At 54.7% G+C, this 15651-nt stretch overlaps 1 protein-coding gene and 1 long non-coding RNA gene across 2 annotated transcripts; both read left to right on the forward strand.

Moving 5' to 3' along the window:
* The first annotated feature begins 2304 nt into the window (after positions 1 to 2304).
* On the forward strand, positions 2305 to 4934 carry LOC138918171 (uncharacterized). The gene is made up of 3 exons (XR_011427136.1): positions 2305 to 2440; positions 2830 to 2882; positions 4803 to 4934. It is a non-coding gene; the product is annotated as an uncharacterized lncRNA (long non-coding RNA).
* A 284-nt stretch (positions 4935 to 5218) lies between these two features.
* On the forward strand, positions 5219 to 14394 carry LOC138918168 (ral guanine nucleotide dissociation stimulator-like). Its single transcript, XM_070238366.1, has 14 exons — positions 5219 to 5379; positions 5782 to 5892; positions 7552 to 7659; positions 8324 to 8514; positions 8661 to 8941; positions 9723 to 9938; positions 10284 to 10387; positions 10912 to 10981; positions 11761 to 11829; positions 12273 to 12347; positions 12933 to 12965; positions 13338 to 13459; positions 13665 to 13756; positions 14091 to 14394. The coding sequence occupies exons 2-14, from the start codon at positions 5816 to 5818 to the stop codon at positions 14150 to 14152; spliced, it is 1500 nt and encodes a 499-aa protein (XP_070094467.1). The 5' UTR covers positions 5219 to 5379; positions 5782 to 5815; the 3' UTR covers positions 14153 to 14394.
* The last annotated feature ends 1257 nt before the right edge of the window (positions 14395 to 15651 follow it).

The raw sequence follows: 15651 nt of genomic DNA on the forward strand, positions 1-15651 counted from the left end.
CACCACAGACCCAGGGGACCCCTCTTCCTTCCCCAGAGTAGCTCTGCAGCCCCACACCTACACTGCCAAATTATCACTTGGGAGCTGGAAAGCCGAGGTGTGCAATTCTGGTTTTCGGGCAATCATGCCTATCACAAAGATTATACCAATAATCGAATCTGATGCAGCTCTCAGAGAGCCCCTGGTCTTATGAAATTCACAGAACATTCTAATCGAAGGTGGGATGTTTTGAGGAGAAGCACTGGCATTATTTGGGTGGGAAGAGCTTTGTGGAGGAAGTTTTGCCCAGGTGGGGTCTTTAATAAGGAGTAGGCATTATATAGGGAAATAGGGTGTGTTTTGAGGAGCAATCCTCAAGTGCAGTGGGTGTTACTGGCAGTGGAGGAAGGAAGACATGAGTGATATACTGGCTTCAACTTGGATGAGCACAGCGGTGGGTGGTGGTTCCACTGGGAGCAAAGGCAACAGATGATAATGAATTCAGGACTCTGATCTGGTCTCAGGCCAGCTGTCATTGATGGCCATCTCTCCCCATCTCTTCTTGCAAGCTATGGTGCACGAGCTGAAGGCCCTCACACTGAAGTTCAGCATCTCCAACCTCCAATATTCAACAGACGTGAGCAAGGGCTCAGCGACATTTAACTCCACTGAGAGAGTCCTGCAACACTGGATGAGACCCTGGTGCCCACAGCTCCTGGTGGGATGAGTCCCAGCCAGCTGCTCCCCACCTGCTGTCTCTCCAGCTCCTCCTCCTCCTGCCTCCTCCCCTGCTTGGATCCTTGTTCAAGAAGAGCAGCCTAGGCCCCTTGTCCTTGGGTTGCAGAGTGATCTCCCTCAGGGAAGTCCCTCTTCTGAGCATTGAGAGTCACAAACGCTTTCAGAGACCACCCCAGTTTTCACTCTTCCATCTGACTCCCAATTTGCTCCTCCCTCCCTCTGGCCCCCATTATCAGAGGATTCAGGACATCTCTCTAGAGTCCCCACATTCCTCTCTCCCCAGGCCTGCGGACAATGGGGCAGCCACCAGCATGGAAACTGCACCTACCACCCTGACCCCATGGCTCGTGATGGAGAGTATGACAGAGACACCAGGTGACAGCAGCATTCCTGGGAGCTTAACCAGCTGACTCACCGTGTCACCCCGAGGGGCCTCTACTCCCTGCTCAGGGACAGCCTTTTTGTCAGTGGTGAGTGTTCATGCTGAGCTGGATTGACAGTGATCGTTACTTATGCCTGTTCTGCTTTATTTCCTCTCTAACAAGTCAGCCCAGGTTCTGATTTGGGGGACACAGAAACTGAATATGTAGAAAATTTCAATTTGCAAATGAAGACTGTGCTGTAAATGGATTTTTAGATCCCAATCATAAAAAAAATTCAACTATCTCTATCATAATTTTTATATAGATTGCCTGGCCAGATGATAATATCTTGGTTGTAATGGGTTTAAATATACTATTAAAATTAGTTTCACATGTTTATTTTTACTTTCTGAAATGTGGCTACTAAAAGAAGTTTAAATTCCATAAGATAGAGTGTCAATTCTACTGTTGCACAACACTGTTCAAGCCATGAAAATAAAGCCCAGAGAAAGTGGTAAGGGACAATTTTTCCAAGGAAAGGAGTCAATCCAACCCACGCGGCAAGATGCAGAAAACAGTCTCATCACACACACACACACACACACACACACAGTCACAAAACAAAAGCAACATCATCATAGAGTTGCCCCACTACTTCTGAAGTAGCAAGAGATTGCACTCCTACATTGTCCTGAGTGGACGAACCTCAGGAAAGAAGCCAGAAGTCAAGAGAATTTACCAAACAAGAAGATATGAAACCAGAGAGTAAATGTCAGCATCTTATATGAGGTTCCCAGCGGTGGATTCTGTTAGTGATTCAATATGTTAGGGAGAATTTTGCTAGAAGGGTTGTAACAAAACTAATCTTTCCTTTCCTTTGTAGACATATACAAGTTATGTAAAGAATAATAGCTGTAGCCAACCAATGAAAAGATGATAGAACACGAATATCACTCTTCTAAATCACTCCTGGATTAGTCAGCCAGTCTGGGAACAGATGACAGTGGATTAAGTTGGAGCTTATTAGGCTGATTCTGACTTCATGCCCATCCTATGAATTGTCTCCTGCCAGGACCTCTAAAACATGCTGCCCCTGCCACTCATTTCCCACCAAGGTCCACCAACCAGACCAGACCTTGCTGACCAATGCCCTGGCTGGGCCCCTTCTGAGCACACCTGGAAGACTCTCCCTAAGTCCCATTCTGTCACGGTGCTCTTCCACCTACAACCGGCCAGGGAGACATTCACTCCAAGGCTCACACTGTGTGTGCCCAGTTCTGGGGATGGCACTTCTCCCTCAAGTGAAGAAAAGGATCAGAGTGCAGAGCCTGTGGGCTGCAGCCATCAGGACAAGGCCTAAGGTTTGCTGCTAGAGAGAAGAGAACCTGTAGTGGGTGTGGGTGCCGGGGTGCAAGAAGCCCCATGATTTCTGGATAGAATCCCAGAATATGATGCAGGAGAGAGGAGGGATGCTTGGGTGTGATTCTGCTAGAGAATGTCCATAAGGAGGCGGATGTGCCATTGGAAATGCCTTCAACAGTGTTGTTCATTCTTCGATTCATCCTGTCTCAGGGAGTTCTGTCTACATCCATCCAGGCACTAGTCTCCCTTCTGGAGTAAAAAGATAGCATCAGAAGAATGTTTCCATTTCATTTATAATGGATAGGTACAGTGCTTGTAAGGTGCTAGGTGTTGCAAGCAGTTTTCAAACATTAACTCCTTTAATACTCTCCATGTCCTTACAAATTAGGTACACTTATCATTCTTGCCGACACCAGATGAGGAAACTGAGGCACTGATGAGGTGAGTAACTTGCCCGCTACCATATCTAGGAAGTGATTGAGCTGGAATTTGAACATAAGATATTGTCTTCATATTCTCTGCTCTTAAGCATGTTCTTTGCTCTCTAAGACTTCACACCATGAAGACGATGGCTCAGCATATCCATTTTCTTGTTACACCCCGTAGCCCCATTCTTTGATCTCTGTCTGAAAAAGATACTTTTTGCATCAAAACTGTTGCACATACACACCAAAATGACTTCTCCTCATGTCCCATGTCCTGGAAAATACATAGAGAACATTTCAAAGCCTTTCTTGCCCAGGCTGGGAGTGCTTCTGGGAAATCCCACTGTCCCTCGAAGAAGCCAATGGAAGGCTGGGAGCTGAGGCTCAGGGGAAAGGTGACCTCAGCCATTACCATGGAATTACAGAATGGATGGGAGGCCTCAGCAGGAACTGACTTCAGGATTGGTGGTGTTTGAAGCTGGGCGCTAATTTTCTGGCTGTGGGTGTAGGGGCTGGTGCCACATTCCAGGGAGAAGGGATGGCTCCCTGTGTTCTTAGAAGAAACCAGACCCAGGAAAGAGGTGAAATGACAGTTTCCATTCAGAATGGACTTGTGAGGGGAAACATTCAACCCAGAAGAGACAGTCATGTTCCTGAGGGCACCGGAAGAAGCTGCCTCTGCGTCTGCCAAGCAGAATGCCCTGCTTCATGGACTCACTTTATCCAAAAGAGACCAAGAAGGAGAAAATCATGAGATGACCGTGCAGATGTGAGATCTGTGACATTGGAGACTGTGCCTGGGAGGCCCTGAAAGGCCTCAGAGGAGTAACATTTGCTGTGAGCAGAGTGACAGATGTGAGGCATGCCTGCCTGTGTCTGGGAACAGTTTGAGTGTCAGGGAGAAGCCACTGCTGGTGCAGAGACTCACAGGAAGAAAGGAGTCTGAGCAGAGAAGGTCAGAAAGGTGGCGGTGTGGCTGGAAGGATCCTGAGAAGAGAGAGGAGGGGAGATGGGGGTATGGCAGGGACGGGTGGCAGGACTGGCAGACTGCTTTTTCCTGTCACTCTCTGACGACGTTGCTCTAAGACCGTGCCCCTAGAAAGTACAAATCCTTAAGCTCTCACAAAGTGTGTGTGCCAGGAATGGGGCACGGCTTAGCTGGGTGCTTCTGCCTCAAGGTCTCTGTGAAGCTTGGGCTGCATCTCTATTGCGGCTCGACTCGGGGAGCATGTGCTCCCAAGTTCACTCACATGCATGTTGACAGGGTTTGTTTGGACGGAAAGCCTGAGTTCCTGCCTGTCTGTTGGCCGATCATTTCCTCCATTCTCTCCTATGGAGCCTCTACATAGGGAAATTGAACACATGTGCACTTGTTCCCCCAGTTCCAGAGATATAAGAGGCAGAGAGAGAGAGAGAGATGGAAACAGGAGGAGGGAAAGAAGGAGGGGGCTAAAGACAATGAGTAAGAAGGAAGGGCCAGGCTTTTTGTTCTTAACCCTGGGTTGTGTACCATCCCAACACCTTGGCTGCATTCTATTCAGAAGTCACTTCCTAATGACTGTGCGGTTCCACAAGGATGTGCACAGCAGGAGACAGTGAGCACCGGGAGCCGTGGTGGAGGCTGCCCTCCACATAGGCCAACATGAGGCACTTGGTTCTGACTCTAAGGGAAACAGGAGACCGTGGAATCATTCATGCCAGTGACTGGCAATCTCTGAATTTCCTCTAATTTCAACCCGTTAAAGCTGCAGATGTGTAAATGAGGCCCAGAGGGGCAGGGACTTGCTCAAGGCCCAAGAGCTGTGACACAGGCCTGTTTTAAGAGGTAATCCAAACGATAGCCCACCCCTTCTTGTCATTCTTTCATCTCTAAGTGTGTGCATCAGACACAAGTGAAACCAGACACCAGGTGTTGTCACTACTGTCTCTTCTGCAGCTGAGGACATCCTGAGGGAGCTATTTCTGGCCTCGTCCCTATCGTGCAGGTTGAAGGATTGAGGAGGCCTTGCGAGGCACAATGGTGTTTCCAGGACACAGAGCTTCTAGGGAAAGAGAGGAGTGAACTCAGCTGAACTCAGCTTCCTCAAGCTGGAAACCTGGTTCCATCTCAAGGTCCTGTGTGAGGCTCTGTGCTGGCTATTTGTGTACAGTTCTGGTGATGACATGGGCAAGGAGGGTGAGTAGCCAAGATCCCAGAGGGGTTTTGGGTTGGTGTGAGTGAAAGAAGAGGCCCGGGTAATGGAAGCTTGAGGAAGTGACCTCACTTCCTTGGTGACAGACCCTAACAGAACTTAGCACACTGGTCTCCAGGCTCCCACATTCTAGACATAGCCTCCTATTGAGCTCACTTGAGTAGAGACACTCAAGAGAGCAGGATGCTCTGCTGTTGTCTCCCGACTTGTCGAGGCTGTGGCTTCAGGAAAGCCAAGAAACAGAGCCTTTTCAGTTGCTACACACATTGGCTTGGCCCTCACCTGCACCACCTCTGGCCATTTGGCAGGAGGATCCCTCAGGTAACACAGGGCAGGCCAACCGCCTTAGGCCACAATGGGATCCCAACCCCACACCCCTCTGAGCCTCCTTGTGTGTCCGGGGGGAGTGGAATGAGGGACGGCGGGGCTGAGGGGGCACTCATCCTAGGCAGGAGCCCTTTGCTGGGTGTTGGAAGCCTGGCAGTGCGTCGTGTTCCCAGCCTAGGTGTTGGCTAGCAGGATGGGAGAGTGGGTTCTGGGGACCAAGCTCCTCTACCCATAGGTTAGTCCCGAGCCATCCGGGTGTCATCTCATTCCCTCCCTGGCTGGAGTTCTACACAGACACTGCCGGGTACCTGATCCCTGCTGGGGTTTCCTCCTGTGGCCAAGTCGAGGCAGGTGCCTGAGACATCCCGGCCCGGCTCTCGGGCACTGTCTTTGCAGAGCTGCACGCAGGAGGTGGTCAAAGATCTGGCAAATGGCTTCGGGTACTCCATCTCCCTGGACAGGGGCCAACTGCACCGCACCATCATCAATAACCAGGGCTGCTCTGAGGTGAGAGTGGGCACGGAGGGGTCTTCCCACCCAGGCCCCTGAGATGACCAGGGTAGGCCCAGAATCCAGCCTCAAACTGCTCATCTCCTGGGAGCCTAACAGGGCTGTCCACCCTGAGTGTCCCACAGTCCCAAAGGAATCTGGACTTCTGCTCCTCCCCACCAGCTGCATAGGAGGATAGGAGGGCACTCTTTGCATTTTCCTAGGAAGATTAGAGAAAACGTTGTCACTTCCCACTAGGCCCTGAGTATCTTTGAATTTTGCCTTTTTTGGAACATGCAACCTCGATAACGAGGGTCTCCAAACTCCCTTTAATGTAAGAGAAATAACCATCAGCGTGTTTTGGAAGTCAAGGGGATTCTCCGAGTGTGTCACTGCCTTGTACACTGTTTCCAGACTGGGGCGGGGTGGGGTGGCCACATAACATTTCCCTCCAGGTTGGGGCCCAATGAAGCCTCAGGCAGTTAGAGGGGCTGGCCCTCAGCCCTCACTTTGGGGGGCTCTCAGTTCTGACCCACAGGACCTAGAGAAGCCACCTGGAATACCTAAGCCTCTGTTCTCCTCTCTAGAGAGGGGGTGTCTGTTGAGGATTCACTGGGCTGGTGCTCTTCACAGAGGGAGGTCTGTTGTCCCTCAGTGAGCAAATGGCCTCGAGGGAGATCAATGTGGAATCCTTCACATGCCCAAAGTCACATTGTACTGTGAGAACCCAGAACCTTGCTGAGTGTGGGAGCTCCTGTGTCTCCTGTCGCACATGTCTGGGAGGGGCTAGGAGTTCCTGGGTCAGCTTCAGACCTCGATAATGCTGGTGGTTCGCAGTGGTGGCCCTGACCCTGTGTCCTCCTCATCCCGACAAGAGTGAAGATGAGTCCACTCTGTCTGTCACTAAGGCCTGCAGGATGCGTGCCCTCCAGGCAGGCATGATGCAGAGGCTCTCAGAGTCTGTGCTGCCAGCCTTCCCCAGCAGAGTCCTCTGCAGTGTCATCAACTCCCTCCACAGCTACACAGGCTCCAGCACTTCCCACCAGGTGCTGGACCAGCTGTTTCCCAGGTGACTGCCTGCCTCCTCCTCAGCACAGTGGTGACTCTGCCCACTGCCAGCTGTGTGTCTTGCCTTGGGAATGTCACCACATCTCTCTGAGCCTGAGTTGGCTCCTCTGAAATGTGGGGTGAGAGAGGATGAACTTGCTAGGCTTCTCCCAGGGATGAATGGGCTCAGCCATCCAGGTGCTTCCCTGGTGCCCGGCTCTGCAGAGAGGGTGGTGGGCCATGCTGTGGTTGCTGGTGGTGATTATTTCTCTGTCCCCCATGGAAAGTAGTCTTCACTTCACCTCTCCCTTCACTGGCTTGTGGCTTTTTGAGTTTGGAAAAGCACCTGGAGAGCACCCTGTCAAAGAGTTTGAGATGCCATCCAGCTGGTCCTGGTGCTTGTCCTTGGTGTAGCCACTTAGGGATCTCTAGGGTCACAGAGGGGCCACAGGCCCACTCAGACACCTGGGATGGTTCTGGTTGGAGGTCATTCAACAATGTCTATGAAAGACCTACTCTGAGCAGGACTTCTGGACACACTAAGTGTCACTCAGTGAATGAAGCAGACAGCCTCCCTGGTCCTCCCCTCTATTCTGAGAGTCAGACAGTCACACTTGACATCATTCACAGGTCCCATCTACCCTCCATCCCGGGCGATGTCCTCATCCCCTTTGGGACACATGGAGGCAGCTTGGCCCATTGTGTGCGGGATGCTGGAGGACAGGACCACCTCCCAAAGTGAGTGGTCTTTGGGTTGAGAAGAAGGGCCTCCTGTCTCTAGCAAACAGATTGCGGGGCGAGGATGGAGGCTGTGGCCGTGTCAGGCCTGGGAGAACCCTGCATCTCACCCATCTTGTGATTCCCATGGGAGGGCTGAGTTCTGGTGGCTTCCACTCCAGCAGGACTGGACTCAAAGAGAGCTGTGCATGGGTCCCAGGCCACTTGAGAATTGGAAGGGAGGCTGGGCTGCGTTGTCCCCTAGAGACCCACTCCCACCAGAGTCCCAGCTCCTCCTGCCTCCCTTTCTCCACATCCACACCTTGTAAGCACCACCGCCAGGTCCATAGTAGGAGGTGTGTGAGCAAGCTGCTCCCAAATCTGCTGGAGTCTTCATTCCAGTGGCCCACATACATGGAGGGCTTGAGTGGGCTGTGTCCAGACCCTTGGGGAGGAGAGTGTCGGTGGGAACAAGAGACTCTCACAGACTCTGTGTTCAGCCTGCTGGATGAGCAGGACTGCCACAGCCAGGTCAGGCAGCCAGGGCTCAGGGCTGGGTTGGGCCCCTCCTCTGGAGGGGGAGGGTCTGGCACAGGGGCGGAGATGCTAACAAGAGTGCCTTGGGAGGTCGGTGTTTAAGGAAAGGCCAGGCCACTGACTCTCTGGCCCATCTGCCTCCCCGCAGTGCTATCTGTTTCCTGCTGGGAACCTGGCTGGGCCAAGGGCAGGATTGCAGGGAGCCCCTGAGGTTTCCCTGTTGGACCCTGCAGCTGGCCACTCTGCACATCAGCTTTGGTGGCTCCCACGTGGAGGGCCATGCCTACCTTCTGCCAGGCCACCTGGAGCATCTCAAGGCCATTGAAGCCAAACGGAAAGGTGAGGGGACTGGAGTCTGGGAAGACTGTCTGTGTTGAGGTTCACGGGCTAGCGTTCCCTAAGAGGCAGTGGAGTCCTTTCTATCTTTGGAAAGGCACAGAAACTGTAAGGTGTGTGCATGAAACTTTCTCTTTATCCCGCTCCAGAGCCAGCTCCAAAGCTCCTGCCACCTTCAGAGCCAGAGCCAGTGCCAGCCCCCAGGCTGGAGCCAGCTGCACCTCCAGTCTCACCACGTGTGGTAGAGCTGGAGCCAGCAGCCCCTGAGTCGGCCACTCCAGGACCAGAGCAAGGGCCACCAGTAAAGGCATCCCCAGAGCCCAGCTGCCCCTGGGCCGTGACCACCGAGGACCAGCTGCGGGAGGAGAAGCCGAACATCTTGGACTTCCCTCCCCAGCTGGTGGCAGAGCAGCTGACGAGGATGGCTGCAGTGAGCAGAGGAGCTCGCGGGGCAGGTGGCCCCTGCCTTCCCGGTGCCATGAGCTACCCCACACTTGCCATTCCCTGCTCGGGATTCCGATGATCTGGGTCCAAATCCCAGCTCCCTCCCTTATCAACACTGTGACCTGGGCAGATTTCTTTCTCCCCAAGCCTTCGCTGTCCCCTAGTGAACAGGGGACAGTAGAGACAGACACTCAGCACCTGCTGTATAGGGTGGCTGTGCCGATGAATGAGGTGGGAGAGAGTGGAAGGTGGGCAGAGTCTGGCCCTTTGGTGGGGGATGGGCACTCACTGAAGTGCTGCCAGGTCCTTGGGGGGATCCCCCATCTGCGCAGGTGTCCCAGACAGCCTCAGCACTTATCAGGAAGGTGATGTGTATTGACTCCAGTGGAGACAAACAAAGCTGGGGGTTGTCCCTGCCTCGTGGGGAATGTGCATGGGAATGGGGAGTGGGACCCGAGGGGCACTGAGATGGGTGGATGATGGCCCTTCTGGTGGGCATGTGTGGGTTGCCTTCTGGAGCTTGGAGGAAGTGAGACAGGGCTGGGAGCAAATGTCCCCTCCCTTCCCCACAGTCCTGAGTCCGGGGTCATCCTGGACTGGGTGCATTCAGTGGACACAGACAAAACCCAGAGACTCCCACAAACCTCAGGCCACATGCTCTGCTTCCTGAGCTCCAGTTTTGATCTCACCCTGCCTGGGCCTATGGGGGACTGTGGACGCTGAGCTGGGGTGCGGCAGGACCGGGTGACACTCCGCATCTTCTGCAGGAGCTGTTCAAGACGTTGGTGCCCGCCCACTGCCTCGGCTCCATCTGGTCTGACCGCGACAACAGGGAACGCGAGTCCCTGGCACCCACCGTCCGTGACACTGTGATGCACGAGAACACCGTGGCCCATTGCATCCTCATCACCTGCCTTGGGGATGCGAGCATGACAGCGCAGGACAGGGCCAGGGTGGTTGAGCTGTGGATCAGGGTGGCTGAGGTAAGCCTTGGCACGCCCTGTCTGGATGCATGGGAATTGCCTCTTGTTTCTCAGCTCTCAGGATTGAAGTCTGGGGTCTTAGTCCCTGGACTGTCCCTTGACCCTCATGCCAGGGCCACGTTGACCTTGACTTGAGGTCCCAGTGGGGACAAGCTCACTTCCTCCCTTGTGCTGAGCTACAAATCCTTGTGCCTGGCAGTGTTACTCGTCGGGTGGCAGGTGTGCCCTCCCTGGCTTCCCTGGACATGTGTCTCCTCCAGGACAGGGGAAGTCCATGAGGGGACAGAAACCAGAGGCAGCAGAGCTTCAGCTCCCCCTCACGGCTCCATCTCTTCGCTTCCCCAGGAGTGTCGAGGCCTCGGGAACTTCTGTTCCCTCCACACAATCCTTTCTGCCCTGCAGAGCCCTGCCATTACCCGTCTCCAAGACACCTGGGGACAAGTTTCCAGGTGGGTAGTGGGTAGTCTGCTCTCCAGCCAAGCACCATGAGGGTGAGGTGGCCCAGGCAACCTGATTTGGGCCGGCATGTCCCCCAAAGTCAGCTGAGACCACCTGGGAGACAGCGAACGCCGAGCACAGGGACTGACCTGGGTGCTGGGTCTCTGAGTCTCTCAGTGCCCTTAGGCCAGCAGTTCCATCCCAGGGATTCATTTCCTTCCAGACCAGATCCTGGCTTGAGCCCAGGTGGAGATTGTCAGGTGTTTCCTTTGCAGCAACAGAAGCCTCTATGCAGCTGAAACCAACACTGTTCCAAGGAGATCTGTTTGGGACATCTGGGAATGGAGGCCCCAAGGGACAAGAGGAGAGGCCCCTCCACAGTCCCATGGGGACCTTAGAGCTCAGAGCACCCCAGTGAAATCCCTCATCCAGGCCCCAGGCAGTTTGGATCTGCTGGGTTCTCAAACAAATGGGACTTGCCTTCAAGCATCCCACAGTTTTTCTTTCTTTCTTTCTTTCTTTCCACACCCCGCAGGGAGAGTTCTCGAACCTGGAAGAAGTGGGTCAGGAGAGAGAAAGGCGTGAGCAGGGAGCTGCTAGTGCAGGTAACCTGGAGGCTGGAGATCTGGAAGGAGGCCATAAGGAGAGGGGAGGGGAACATCCTGAGGGGATCCTAGGAGGTGAGGCTATGGCAAGGTTCGGCCCAGGCTGGGGGTCAGAGAGCCCTGTGAGGGTGGGGCAGACCGGGGCCACTCGGCCAGGTCCCCCAAGACACACTGCCCTCCCCCTCCCTGTCTGTTCAGCTGGGGTCTGGACGCACCCCTGGAGTCCAGAGGTCGGGGCCTTGGTCAGATTTGGAGCCAGGGGTGGGGTGAAGGTAGCGGGGACAGGGCCTGTAGCTGGCATGGGGAGCAGCCTCTCCCAGTGGGTCCTTGAGCCAGTCACTGCCCCTCTGGGGGCCTCCGTCTCCTCCTCTGGGAAGTGGAGGGAGATGATCAGCGGCGCAGGCCTCCCAGCGGGGTGCTACCATCCAAGGGAGGACAGGAACGGGAGGAGATTTGTGCCGGCTCCTCCTCGAGAGGTGAGGGGAGAGCAGTGATGACACGCAGATGACTCTGAGTCCTCACGAGACTCCTGGAAGCAGGTGACATTCTCCTCACACTTTTCAGCTGAGGAAAGAGGGCCAGGGAGGCCTGGGCAGGCCCAAGGTCACACAGGACTGAGTCCTGGAGCTGGGACTGGTCTAGAATCAGAGCACCCTGCAGTTTGCAGCAGCAGAGGCAGCAGGCGACTGGAGCCGATGGCCAGGGTCTGAGATCAGGGGCCTTGGGGGGACATGTGGAGGGGAGTATGGGCACACTGACCCTGTCTTTGGCCCCAACAGGAGGCGACCTCCGTGTTAAAGACTGCAGAGAGGGCCCGCCAGGGAGCCCAGGAGAGGCAGCGGCAGCAGGTGAGGGTGACTGTGGGGGAGGGGCGTAGGAGTCAGAGGAGAGGGGGCGCCTCCTCCCAGCTGGAGGCCTCCCTCGGGAGAGGGGCCTTCCTCCTCAGGCGAATCTGCTGTGGCTGCCAAGCATGACAGGCCTGCAGTGGCAGTGAGCAGGAGGAGGCCTGGAAGGGCTGGCAGCAGGGCAGATTTGGGGTGGGGAAGGGCAGGGGCCACTGCCCCTGGGAGGCGCCAACAGCCATCCCTGGGACTTGACTGATGGTGTTTGGTGTTCCTGGAGGGGAGCGGGGGAGGGAATTGTGTGTGTTGGGGTGTCCCGAGGATCCTAGGCTGCTCTGTGTGGGGGCGTGGGGTGGGCAGGAGGCTGGGCTGAAGGGTTTCAGGGGAAGGTTCATGGGGACACCTGAGAGCGGGAGCTCATCACCATGCCCATCCTGATGGCGGCACAGGGTGTCGTCCCCTCCCTGGTGACGTTCTTCCATTCCCTGGAGCTGCTGGACGGTACGATGGAGGATTATGTGGAGGTGAGTGAGCCCGGAGGTGGGTCCAGGGGCTCAGGCTCCTGAGGGTGGGGAGGAGAGAGTCCTGTCCTGAGCCCTGAGCTCTCTGCATTTGGCAAAGGTCCTCTCAGCAGGGCCTCCAGCCTCATGTGGGAGTTGGGGTGTCAGGCCCATCTCCCCAGTGGGTGATGCAGGCTCTGCATAAGCCACCGTCCAGGTTCCCTGGGCTGCTGAGGCTCAGAGCTGCCTGACTGTGTGGCCGCAGGAGGTGGTGTCTGAGCTGGACTCAGCCTCTCCCTCTGGCCCTGCCAGTGAGGGAAGAGAAGTCGGGCCCCTCCCAGTCAGGAAGCACATCAGTGGCTGAGCTGTCCCTTCCTGCCTGAGGCCTGAGTCTCCCCACGTGTCATCAGAGAGGTTTGGGTTACAAGGTCTCTTGCCTCAGTTGCTCTGTGCCCCCTGCTCTGGAGCCCAGAGACTGGCCCAGGTCCAAGTCTGGGCTCTGGATGGGCCTGCCCACTGGCAGTAGTGCAGCATTGCAAGAGGTGTGGACGGGGGCTAGTGCTGGCCAAGGGGGCTGTTTCTGATGGACTGCGGCTGTCTGCTTTCCAGGGCAATGTGCTCAACTGTCGGAAATGGAATGAAGTAAGCGGCTGTGGCCTCCCGGTGGGGAGGGTGGGGGTTGGAAATCAGAGACACCCCCGCAGTGGGCAGGACCCCCTCTGGCCCAATCCCCAGGGTGGAACATTTATTTGCACAGTTCGATATACAGAGCTAGGGATCCTATGGCATTGGTGGGTGGGGGAAGGGCTGGCATCAAAGACTCCTTCCTGGAGGAGGAGCTATTTTGAGCCAAGTGTGAGAGCAGGCAAGTCCTGACTGGAATCACAGGGAGGGAGGGTTCCCAAGTGGGCAAAGGCCCCAGACTGGCCCCTTGCCCCCTTCCTCACCCCTCCACGAGCCCTGCAGGGTCCCCCACTCAGGCCCTGTAGGCATCCTGTGCTTGCTCTGTCCTAGCAATTCAAACTGATGGAGGAGATCGAGCTGCTCCAGGAGGCTGCAAATCTGTACACCGTGCAGCCCGACGAGCACTTTGGGGCCTGGTTCCAGGCCGTGGAGCCCCTGAGCAAGGAGGAGAGGTGAGTCGGGTCAGGAGTTGGGGGAGGGCAGGGCAGACTCTCTCTGCTGACCAGCTCCAGAACCCATGGCCATGGCTCCATGGTCAGCCTCAGATCTGGTTGCATGGCGACCCCTGGGGCCCTTCGACTCCAGCTGCTGGCAGGCTCCAGGATGCACATGTGATGTGTGGCTCCTGAGAGCTCCCAGCTCTGCTCTGTCCCGTAGCTACAGCCTGTCCTGCCAGCTGGAGCCCCGATACCACTGGGTCAGAAAGATTCAACTCTTCTTCAAACACAAGAAGAACCGCTCAGGGCAGAGTGAGTGTCTAGACCGGCAGTGGCTGAATCCACGGGCTCAGGAAACATTCAGGCTGAGTGTGGGCCTGGGGAGGCAGACAGCTGGCCCTGGGTTCCAGCTCCACTGCTGAGCAGTCCTGTCCTGGGCGGTTGCACTCACGTTCCTGGGATTGGTTTCCTCCTCTGTGAAATGGGTGACGCTAAATATCAGCCCCTGTGTCAGGGACAGATGGGGTGCTGTTGGCTGACTGAGCACTGAGCACAGGGCTGGAGCACAGAGAGCAGTGGGGGCCGGGATGGGGTGTGCACTGTGGTTCCAGGGCAGGCCACTCAGGAAATGCCTCTCTTTCTCCAGACACCAGACCCCCAACCAAGGGCCCAGTGGTGGTGGTCGATGACCCTCCTGAGACCAGCTGAGCTACAGCGGGGACACAGCATTGACACTCAGGGTGCACAGGGCCACCTCCCCTGATTCTGATGAGGAGATCTTTGTGATCCGTTTCTTGGGGTCCCCTGTTGGCCACGAGGGAAGGCACCAACCCCTCTTCTCCCTCCCCCCTTTTGCCCAGCACCTATTTCCCTATTTGGCGGGGCCATATTTTGTTGTCAATGGTAAATGCTCCGTTTGAGTATTATATTAAATTGTTGCTTCTTTCTAATCCTGGGAGTGGAGGTGTGAGTCTTTCGCTCGCAGCACTCATGGAAACCAGATCCAGAAACTCACATTCCTCCTCGAATTTAGAAATCTCCCAGAGTGAGCAGCTCAGTTTATGTGGAGAAGGGAGAAGTGCCAGTCCCCTCCCTGGCTACTGAAGGACGTGCCCAAGTGCCCCTCCCGCCGAGGACAGGATCATTGCAGTGTGGTTCACCCTGTCCAGGAGCAGAGATGGCCCCTCCGACCTCTTGGGACTAAGCGGTTGGAGGCATTTTCTCAGCCAGAGCCACAAGCACTAAGCTGGGCGTGTCTGTCAAACTAGCACGTGCCTGTCCCTAGCACACTTCCTGCCCAGGACAGTGGCTGCCTTTCGACACTCTGCTGGAAGAGGGAACATTTTCCCGGTTTCTCTTGCACACAGATTAGGACCTTGTTTTCTGATTCAGTCTCCAGAATGGCTTCAGCTCTAAATGGGGAAAATACCGTCAAAAGCTCAAAACGTGCACATAGAGAGGACGAGGCCAGAGGAAGGTCCTGTGGACATGGACCATGGGCAGGCAGGACTCTGCGTTCTCGGGCCCACTAGTGGCTCCCTGTTCACCTCTGACCTAGACTGGATCCCCCTGGGCTTCTGGTCCCTGACGCCGAATACCATTTCCTGCTTGTTGCCTATCCAAGGGGAAAGCTGTGGGATGCAGCTTTTAGGGCCTCAGCCAGGTCTCCCTCCATAAACCTAGTGCTCCCAACAATCTGTTCCAGAAAATATCACCAGAGACAACACTTTCCAACTCATCTTATGAGGCCAGCAGTACCCTAAAAGCAAAACTAGAGTTTAAAAGTAGGGAAAACTTGAGAACAACAAGTCTCAGAAATGAGCAGTTACCGTTTTCTACGAAATATTAGAAAACTGAAGCCAACAATGTAAAACAATCATACACCAGGACAAAGAGGAAATTTTTTCAGGTATGCAACGTTGTATCAGCATTCCAAAATTAAATCAATGTGATCCACCCTGTCATAGGCTAAAGGAGAAATTTATACATATATGTCAGTTGGTATGTGGGGGAAGTCATCAGATAGTACATATTAGATATGTCAGGTTCTTTCTCTATCAATTGCACCTCATTAAAGCTCTTACAAAAATGAACCTAGATATAGAATTTACACTTTCACAAACTTTTAGTAAATGGAACAGAGACCTAAATGTAATGCAAAACAATGCAACTTCTAAAAAGATTATGCAACAAACTCTAAGTGGACT

Source organism: Equus caballus, chromosome 16, assembly GCF_041296265.1.
Source record: "Equus caballus isolate H_3958 breed thoroughbred chromosome 16, TB-T2T, whole genome shotgun sequence".
NCBI lineage: Eukaryota > Metazoa > Chordata > Mammalia > Perissodactyla > Equidae > Equus > Equus caballus.